This window comes from Humulus lupulus, chromosome 1 (assembly GCF_963169125.1).
Source record: "Humulus lupulus chromosome 1, drHumLupu1.1, whole genome shotgun sequence".
Lineage (NCBI taxonomy): Eukaryota > Viridiplantae > Streptophyta > Magnoliopsida > Rosales > Cannabaceae > Humulus > Humulus lupulus.
In genome coordinates, this window is record NC_084793.1 from 190,083,636 (window position 1) to 190,094,647 (window position 11,012).

General features: G+C 34.7%; 1 protein-coding gene across 1 annotated transcript; it reads right to left on the bottom strand.

Moving 5' to 3' along the window:
* Positions 1-212: 212 nt before the first annotated feature.
* Positions 213-3,866, bottom strand: LOC133801717 (G-type lectin S-receptor-like serine/threonine-protein kinase At4g27290). The gene is made up of 7 exons (XM_062239977.1): positions 2,492-3,866; positions 2,266-2,373; positions 1,691-1,848; positions 1,385-1,595; positions 1,059-1,296; positions 827-977; positions 213-727 (listed from the first exon to the last, which is right to left on the bottom strand). The coding sequence occupies exons 1-7, from the start codon at positions 3,795-3,797 to the stop codon at positions 419-421; spliced, it is 2,481 nt and encodes an 826-aa protein (XP_062095961.1). The 5' UTR covers positions 3,798-3,866; the 3' UTR covers positions 213-418.
* Between the last annotated feature and the right edge of the window lie 7,146 nt (positions 3,867-11,012).

Genomic DNA, 11,012 nt, shown 5'->3' on the forward strand with positions numbered 1-11,012 from the left:
GTGTTCTTCCTTTATTTTTCTGCATTTAACTTTTGATTACATTGATTGATTACTAACCTTTCATTATAACTAATCTGATATATTAGTTATTGCAATTGTTTTATGTCATTGCTTATTAAATTCTAAGAATCTTGACCACAGAAAACATAAGAGTTTTCCTACACACCACATATATGTGTAATTAATAAAATAACAAACAAACACCTTATAAAATATAGTAGATATGACAATTTATTTATTTAAACTATATTTTAGAAATTAAAAAAAAATTGAGTACATGCCTTCATCACAAGTACATTATTATAAAAGCATGGACTAAAAGAAGATTAAAAAAACAAATGTACATGCCATGAACATTATTTATCATTTTCTACATAATATATGGGAAGGTGCATGTTATGTAATTCTGCATTAGAGCTCATCGAGCCTCAAGTAGTGTTATGCTCATATCATTTGTGGAAGACAATTCAGGTCTACTACCCGAATGATCTCTTTTTGTCGAATCTATCTCCATGAAATAGCCTGGTGGATTTGGTTGAGGCAGCTCACTAAGGCTACCCAACATCAAGACGACTGACGACATTGTTGGTCTATCCACAGGATTTTGTTGCACGCATAGAAGACTAATATGGATGCACCGTAACACTTCATGAAAGTTGTCATAAGAAGATATCAAGTACTTATCAATTAATTCTAATGGGCGGCCATCTTTGAACAACGTCCATGCCTGAAAATATATAAAATTGATCTAAATTGTCATTCGTGAATAAATTTTATTATAAATATGGAGTACAAGAGTGAGGAATTCAGCCTTTTGGATTCTCACATGTCCAATGAGCGTAAAGCCTTTGTTTTCATGGTGAAAACCTCTTGTTTTCTTTCCGCATACAATTTCTAACACCATTATACCGAAGCTAAAAACATCAGATTTTATAGAAAATAGTCCATCGGAAATATATTCTGGCGCCATGTAGCCACTACATAAGACCATCATGGTTAGTGATAATAAGGAATACATTAATTTAAAAGGCAAAGTAGATTAATATGTAGATACTCACTAAGTTCCAATTATTCTCTTCGTCCTATCTTCTATTTGATCTCCTCCAAATATTCTAGCTAACCCAAAGTCAGAAATCTTAGGGTTTAGCTCACTGTCAAGTAAAATATTACTAACTTTGAGATCTCTGTGTATTATTCTTAATCTTGAATCTTGGTGAAGATAAACAAGCCCCCGAGCAATTCCACAAATAATTTGAAAGCGCTTACACCATTCAAGTAGTTTTCCTTGATTTTGATCTATTAAATATGTGTTGTTTGATCATGCATCAAACTAGCAATAGAAAAATCTATTAAGCAAATCAAAAGGGTACAAAGAAATGCTGACCAAAAATGAAAGAGTCGAGGCTTTTGTTGGGCATGTATTCATAAACTAGCAAGTTCTCATCTCCTTGAATGCAACAACCAAGAAGTTTTACAAGATTTCGATGCTGAAGTTGTGCGATTAGCTTTACTTCATTTTTTAACTCATTTAGGCCTTGTTTCGAACTCATTGATAATCTTTTCACAGCAATTTCTTGACCATCTTCTAGCTTGCCCTGAAAAAATCACATTAACAATCACATAGCTTTCTAATGAGTTATTATTTTGTTCAAAATTATGCTCTGTCCATGGGTGTTCATCAAGAACTTACTCTATAAACAGGACCAAAACCACCTTCTCCAAGTTTATTGCTCACTGAGAAGTAATCAGTTGAAACATTAATTGTCGAAAGATCGAACAAAGGAAGCTCCAAATCTTCGTCCTCGCTTCCATTCCGATCAGTTATTGTTTGGTTTCTATATGATTTCCCTAAAACATAGTATAGAAGAAAATAAATGAGCATCATGTTATATAGTATATAAGTATGTACTTAGCATGGTATATTCTAGATTGAATACAAAAATTGAATTTGTCATAGGAAATTATTCTATTTTATAAAAGCTAATTTTGATAATTTTAAGTTAGAGAATTCCGTCTCCATAAAAGAATCCACCGCGGCTAGATGTTGGTGGAATTGGTTGTAAATATATGCGGGGTGATCAAGTAGTGGAACTAGTGTGAAAACATTTTCGCACGTGGGTCGTGGTGTGGTGTGAAAACACTATTTGGTAAAGTCATATCTTAAATATAATGTCTATTAAGTATGCTGTTCTTTTTTTTTTCCAAATGTGATTAATCAAAACTAAAGTCAACAAATGTGGTTAAAAATATTTGGTAAAACAGTACCATTTATGTTTCTCCTTCTGAGAAAGCAATAGCCAAGAAAGAGCATCATAGATACACCTCCAATCACAACAATCAGAACTACTTTATTCATCTTTCGGCCGTCATGTCCTTTTTTACAACAAAAAAGAATGAGAAATCGAACAAGTCTAAAGAGTAAGTAATTCATGTGCAGATCATCAATAATTATGTGAAAAATATTTTGTTACAAAATAAGATCTATACATACCTAACTCCGACTCCGGCATACGAATATAAAGATCTAATCCATCATCTCCTTCATCTCCTGTGATTTGTCTAACATCCATTAGATCATCAAACCACATAGCACAACCGCTGCCTCGTCCTCTGATATCGGTGTTTGAGTAAGCCACGCAAGAACAGTTGTTCAGGCATGTAGCCCTGCAATCCTTCAAGTTCATATTTTTGTTCACCCATGTATGTTTAGTATCTGGCAATCTCAACCTAGAAAATTTCAAAAACCCATCCTTATGTTTATTCTTGCAGCTTAGTGGTACTTTCCTTACACATCCTTGGTGCCAATATACAGAGTTCCATTGTTCTTGAGACTTGGGTCTAAAGCCCTTCAGGCATTGGCATATTGGACTGTTAGATATGACACAATTCCCATTGGCTCCACACATGCCGTACTCATCACAAAGATCAGAAGGATTAGTAAAGTATGACACCCATCTTCGCTGGCTTTCCACCCATATCATTCGATCCCATTTACTAGTCGTTACATTTATGACTATTATTGAAATCACTGACTTATTCTTGAGATCATAGGTGTAATATACTTCATCATCGTTGTTTATGAATAAGAAGTTGAAAATTTGATTAGGCTTTAGAGAAGGACCGCCACTGTAACTAACACCATTCCATGGCCCCGAACGAAAAAACTCCACGTTCCCTTTCCGAAGAATTGTATCAGGGAACACATCAAGTTGCTTATAAAACTCAACCCCCCAAGTGAAATTTGCAGGGCAAGGATCATCCCATGTCTTCCAAGACGATATACGCCGCTTCAGACCGGTCCTCAAGTCCCATCCCAATTTCATCCCTGGTAACAATGTATCTGAAGGATAGTCAAAACTTTGCCACAAATAGTTTGCAGGGTTTGTGTCATCCTCCTCTCTCACAACAAGATTACCAGATTCTAGAAACTCCACCTTCGGTTTCTTGGCTTGTTTGGCTAAACTTGTCGACCAAACGACACTCTTATTCTGTTCCAAAAGCGTGAGATATCCTGTGTTGTTTATGGCTAGCAAGCCAGATGAGTCGTTGATGGGGTTGCATCTGTTTGCTACCCAAACCACAGTTCGAACTGTGATGTTTTTGTACCAAATTCCCAAATAGCGATAGTTCGAAATACCTGGACTGAAGAAGCCAAGCTCAAATCTTCCTTCTTTAGAAACCAAAGTAATGCCATCGCTTAAAGTAGACTCGAATGAAGTGATGCAATCAGTAACTGATAACGAACCCGTACGGAAGAGCAAAATCAAAATAATTAGCAGAATACTAACATCGGCCATTATTAATTACATGCAATTGCTTTGGGTTTCTTTCTGTCAGAATATATAGTTGAATTTGGAATAAATTCCTGTGAGATTAGGCACAGGCAGCTAGCTAGCTATTGACTTGTATGCAATACAATGCATACAGGCTTTTCCATGAGGAGTCACTTTTGACTTTTCTAGCTAGTCTTATATAGTGTTTTATTCGTATGACCAACTAATTAATGTTGACTAGTATGCAATGTAATGCAATCCTTTCCCTGGTTAAATATTATAATCGAAAAGGTTGTACTTCGTAAATAATTATCTGCAAGTCCACGAACCAAGTTTACCGTAGTCTCAAAAATAATTATCTGTCCATGTCTGATGCTAAATAAATACCTAACTTGTATATTAATATATATAGGCTGCGTTGAAAAGGGTCACATATTCTTTTCTGAAAAGTAATCAGTTACTGTATCTATTGTTGAAAAGGTGAATATGGGAAGCTCCAAACCTTCCTCTTGACCTCCATTCTCATATACCTTTTCACTTCTCTGTGCTCAATGTAATATGACGAAATTTAAATAAAATATGATAGCAAATTAGGTATGCCATGAAGGCAAGGGTCACAAGACAGTTTATTGCTATTATTATTCCTTAAAAAAGGTGGTTTTATTCTAAACCAAGCCGATTGAGCTGTTTAAATTGGTGCAAATGTGCAATACATTTACATTATAAACCATACTAAAAGTAAAGTGGAACAGTTTATTAGTTGTAGGCTTGTAGCTATAGGACAAAACTAGGTAGGTATTGAAAAGGTCAGTATTTTTAAATTGAAACTAAGAGATAACTAGTATCATGATTCTATATTTTATACTATAGATTGGATAAATGAGAAAGCACGTAGAAATTTGAAAAACCAGTACAGCAATAATATTATGGATTAAAATAAGGGGAATTAGTATTCAAACTGGCCATTTAATTAGTTAAAGAAAGCCCAAGTATATTGTCCTTAATTGATGTTTGTTGACTCTGATGTTATCTGCTTTTAATGTTGAATTTGTTAATTATATTCGTGTTATTCGACTACATATATATATTGATTATCCTAGTCATTTGGACTATGCCCGAGGTCTAAATTCAAGATTGGTGGTTGCATATGGGTCATGATAAAAATATAGAGTAATCTACACAAATGTACTAAAAGTTTAAAAAAATCTGAAAAATACGGTACATTACAAAAATACGAAATTTTTGGATAAAAATACGGAATGACAAAATTGTAAATACGGAGTGGCAAAATTATAAATAAAAGCTGTAAAATACAATTTTTTGTGATCAACGTTTACAAACTAGTAAATATTTGTTACAAACTTGTAAATATCTGTTACATGTTTGTAAATAATATTTACAAAATCAGTTATAGAATTGTAGATTTTTTTTTTTTTTTGTAGATAAAACTTACAAATAAATTCGCAACTAAATTTTTTATTTTTGTAACAATAATTTACAAATCTAGTTTTATAACTAAGAAAGATATTGTTGTAACTAACATTTACAAACATATTTTATAATTAAAAAATCATAAACAAAATATACATAAAAATATTATACTTTTCCATATTCTTACAATATTGTACCAACAAATTGCAGGAACATTCATATTTATGCTATACAACTTAAAAATATAAATTTAAGATATTCGTTATTTATAAAACACTTTATTGAATATATATAGTGGTGAAATACAATATTTTTTAAACAAGTTTTACAATTTTGTAACAACAATTTACAAAACTAATTTCACAACCAAAAAAGTTTATTTTTGTAACTAACATTTACATATATATTTATAAATTTATTTAACATGATTGTTACATAGATTTATAAAATTAAGTTGTGAATTTAGTACATGTTTGTAACAAAAATTTATAAAACTAAGTCTCTTACTAAAATATACTATTTTATTTTGTAACTAATATATACAAAAATATTAGATTGCATAAAACAAGTAACAAATATTAGAAAAAATATATAACTACTAATATAGAAATAGATTATATTTATTAAATATAATAATTTATGCAAGCATAAATATTTGTTTAATATTAATAATACATTCATTTTAAATATATAAAAAAAAAAAAAAATTGAAGAGAAAATGATTGAGTATTATTATATCACATCAATATAATTAAATTACATCAATTAATGCTATTTCTTTTTATGAGTACACGAAAAAATAAAAGCTCATCAATTAATGAACTGTATTCTTGTTTTTTTTCTTTTTACTAATCTCTGAGTATTATTTGAAGGCACCGTATATTTGTAATTATTTGTATTCACCGTATATTTCAAATTTTTTATAAATATGCAGTGTTTTATGTAATTAATCCGAAAATATATTACACAATTAATTTATAGTCTAGAAACAGAGTATTGAAGACACAAAATTGTTCTTTCTATTTCTAGAGGTGATCTTTCTCAATTCGTTGACTCACCACTCTTCTCCAATCAAGTCTTGGATCTACGATGATTGCTAAGTCGTCTGAGATTTTCTGCAAGAAAGACACTCTGATGCTTAAGTCAGATTAGCCCTTAATGAATCTCATCCTATGCTATTTATAGGAAAAATTAAGATAAAGTCTGTGTGAAAAGACTCCTTGATCGGCTGTTGAATAACAAAATTTCTCACCTAAAATGCCTTCTTACAATTTTCTTCTATGGATCATGCAGTGTTTTGACCTCTTTCGGTTTGAAACACATCGTTTTATTTATCTGCAAAAGGAAATGTTTTTGGGCCGAATATTTTGGGCCTAACAATTAACCCTTGACCCAAGACTCGTGTATCATAAGTAATGAAGATCAATCGAGTCATGGGCGGACTCTTTGATTAACCACAAATTTCGCCCAAATTTCAAAATTTAAATTCAATTAAATTTACAATATTCATTATATGGTCTGACACATGTCACCTCAATTCCTGTAAAACTTTGTCGCGCTTACTCATAACGATCCATATACTTTGAACTGAAAAACCCTTTCAGTTGCACTTCACTTTACTCTTTTCATCAATTCTAAGAATTTCTTCAGAGAAAAATTGAAAGCTTGTTGCTGGAATCATCCCTACTTAATTTGAAAATGTCTTCACAAATACCCTTAGTTTCGGTGAACAGGAAAAACTATCAAAACACACGATCGTCTCCGTACTTCCTGTGACATTCCTGACAATGTTTCATTCGTATGCTATCTGATGCAAAAATTAGGGATTTGAGATTCAAAGATGTGGTGAGACCTAGGGAAATTGTACTCAGCTCGAAGCATATTGAATGGCTTTGTTTTCCACTCCCATCCATTTTAGTTCAAATTGTTTCCTCATCAAAAGCTCACCTTTTACAATTTCTTCCGAACGTTGTGCAAGCTATTGTCGGGGCTCAAATGCTTGGTGCCCTGCGCAATGCTACCATTTTTCAGAGGATATTTATGCCTCTTCTACCAAATCCAACATTAGAACTACGGAGAACAAGCCGTCGCAGATGTTCTATCTTTCTCCGAAAAAAGATAGAACCTTTTTTTTACAGATTTTGATAGTTCCAACAGGAATTGGGATGAATTCTTTTTTGCTGTTAGGGGAGAGTGGTACCCAATTTTTTTTTTCCCAAAAAGGTCTTTCCCCTTGCTAGGACTTTCATCCTAGGTTCATAATTTCTTTGTTCATGTTTTTTCTTATAGGTGACTGTAAGCTCTCTCTGTCGTTGTGTTGTGAAAATCCCTAATTAGCATGATTGGCGATTCTGTGCATATTAATTACTTCTTTTGTTGTAGACTTCGTGTGGCCTAACGTCGATGAGCCCTGAGAGGCAATCCTTTCTGGTGAAGAAATGACTTATCCATGAATCTAAAGACTCTACTATCAGGATGAGAGTTGTCATCAATCCTTACTGCATGCAAGTAATGACCTGCCTCTGTTTTTCGAAAAAGGTTTACAAAAGCATTGTTCGCATTCATCCCTCTGGGATGATAGGTATGAAGCCAAACTTCTAGCTCTATGCAAGAAATCTATGAAGGATCTTTCCAGGCAACCTTGGGCCTCTTATGCACTCGAATTAATCGAGACAGAGCTCGACAGGGCATGCTCTGAAACTCACAACACATGTGCGAAGCGCCAACCTACTCCTGAGCTTAAAAAAAAAGGAGGTTCTGAGCCATCACATTATTCAGATGCTTATCATTATAATTCGTCTCTAGCTTTAGCACATAGGTTATCTTGCCTGAAGAAGGGGTCATCAATGTTGGCAGAGGCTCTAGCAGTGCAACCTCATCAACAGGTTCCACTACCTGAAGAGAGTCATAGAAAGTGAAAGCTTCGTGATGATTCCTTTGACGAAGATTTAGATGATGGGAAAGCATTGGTCGTCAAGTTTAAAATGTCTAAAGCTTCTGCTTCTGAGCCTTTAGAGGCATTATCCAAGTCTTCAGCTCCGGTGGTTTCAAAGGTTCCATTTGGAAAATTAGTAAAATCTCATGCTACTGCAACGAGTCAATCATCTTCTAATTTACCTAAAAAGTCTTCTTCATCCCTGACCTCTTAGAAGCCTTTGCAAAAAGGTACTTTTATTGGGGTGAAGTTGTCAAAGGCTGGTCCCCAAAGTGTGGTGGCATCAGAGGTCGTGCACCCGAGTGCTTCTAGGGTGTGTTTAATGTTTTTAATGATGCTATGTTGGTGTTTTGATGTTCTAGTATTGGCTTGTGGGTTGTTGTGTGGCCAAAACCTGTTGGAAAGTCAGTTTTAGGTCGATTTTATGGGTCTGGTATGTAGGGGCTAGTTTGGGAAGGACATAAGAAGGTGGGCTCGTTTTCTAGTTTCTAGCGATCTAGCGCGACCACGCTAGGTTGGGGCGCGATCACGCTAGTGTCTCAAAGAGTGGGGATTTCGGTTGTTTATTTTTTATTTTTGGGTTACGGAATTAGTGGCGTGACCGCGTTAGGCTGGTGCATGATTGCGCGAATGGTAGGCATGACCGCGCAAGGTGCTTCAAAATATGGTTTTGCTAATTTTAGGATTAGGGCTCGGGGAGTTCGAGAATTCTTTTGGTGGCCCACTTGGGGGCTCCAGGCACGTTTCCAATGTCCCGGCAACTAGGAATAGTATTCTTTAGGATAGGATCCGGTGTGAGGCTCAGAATTTGAAGTCCATCCCTAATATGAATGTGTTTATGTTGTGGCGCAAGGCTCGTGATCATGATCGTACTTGAGGCCGTATCGTCTATTGCATGGAATTCAAGGTAAGAAAACTGCACCCAAGTTGTGAATGGGGCTTGAACCCATGTAATTAAATATGATTGAATTTATCAATTTGAGTTTACTGTTTATATACTATTGCTCTTTTTTTCTTGTTTATTTAAAGAGCTGGACTAGCCATGAGTTGGAGAGCTATAGGGGCGATGTGTACATATGTAGCCTACTTAATCGCCATGGTCGGGGTAGCTTGGGAGGAACTAGGGTTGAACTCTGTTTTGCTGCTTAGGATGGCTAATTTGTATTTTATCAGTCTTTTATCAGTTTATAAATACTTTTGAGGATCCCATCTATAAACTTAATATTTTAATGAAAAATAATTACTTCGTTGACCAAAATTCTTAATACCTAACCTTGATATAGTCTTTAATTACACATTTAAGTCCAAATAATTTGCTTAGTGAGTTAAGCACTATTTTAAACACACAGTGTAACTGTCTTGGCTAACTAGGGGATTACATTACTTTTCCACTATCAGGCTATTTTTTAGAATTTCAAAGAAGCTGAACATATTTTTTTTCAAAAAAGGCCAAGTACCAAGTTACACCGAGATGCTAATAAAAATGCAAATAATTAAATTAAAAAATGAAGTATGATTACACTTTTGTATAGATAATGGTAACTGTAACATCATCCTAATCTAGGACCGTTACTCTGTGTACTTTAAATAGTGTCTGACTTGCTAATCAAGTTCCTTGGTTATAAACGTGTAACTAAGGTTAGTGACAAGGGTTAGGATTAAAATTTTTGGTCAAATGGATATGTTGACTTTTCATTTAAAAGTTTTGTATATACATGGGATCCCAAAAATACATAAACAGGCATTTAAAAGGGTTATGTACAACTCCAAAATACATGCCAAGCCAACCTAGGCGGTAAAATAAGAGGCAACCCTAGTTCCGTCAAGATAACCATGGCCGTGGTAGTCGAGCAGCCGCATATGTACACGCCACCACCGAAGCTCTCCAACCCATGGTTGGTCCAGCTTCCCTTTCCCCTTACGTGCACCACATAGCACCCGTGAGCCAAGGATCAACAAGAAAACTTAAACATGTGCATTAACAGTAAATACAAATTCCAGATGCATATCTAGCATGCCCAGTAGTAATAACCTACTCATGCATGCATGCAATTACAAATAAATGATAATAGGATCATTTTGTGGCCCGCTGCCTTGAATAGATGTCCATAGAGTCAATCCAGGGCCCTATGCCTTAGCTATGTGACCATAGAGTCACCGAGGACCCTATGCCCTAGCATTGAGTAACTAGCCATAGAGCTAGCCAAGAGCTTTGTTCTCTCCAAACGACCATAGGGCTAGCCAATGTAATAGTACATCCCTGATTAGGCCTAAGCCTTTCGACCAGCGCACAACGCACTTTTGTTGCCCTTGACTAATAAGTTAATGCCTTAACCAGATATTCAGACAACCAGAAAAATAGATAAGCATACCTCAGACAATACAAGTATGCATACATATTAATCATACATCTCAGCCAATTAAATACAAACACAATTTTAACCATGTTCCTTAATGGGGCCGAGCCCTAATTATGCAGATAATGCAAACAATTATATATCATTATTCAATTATCCAGACACAAAGCATTCAAGGATGCTTAATGTAATGACCCAAAAATCACTAATAAGGCTTAAGGGCCTTGATTAGTGTGTCGGGAGGGCATAATTGTTTTATGTGTGATTTAAATGGTTAAATGCATGATTATGTGATGAGCATGTTTATATGGTTACATGGATATATGAGATGCATGATTATGAGTATTAGTATGCATGTAGGCCCTATTTAGATTATAGGGGCATATCTGTAATTTTGGCTCGTTGAGTGCATAAATGTGATTATTTGTAATAAATTATTGAGACCACATTATTATGTGGATATATTTGCAGCTGGTGACTCAAGGCGATCCTAGTGAGCGGTTTAGCGAAATAGTC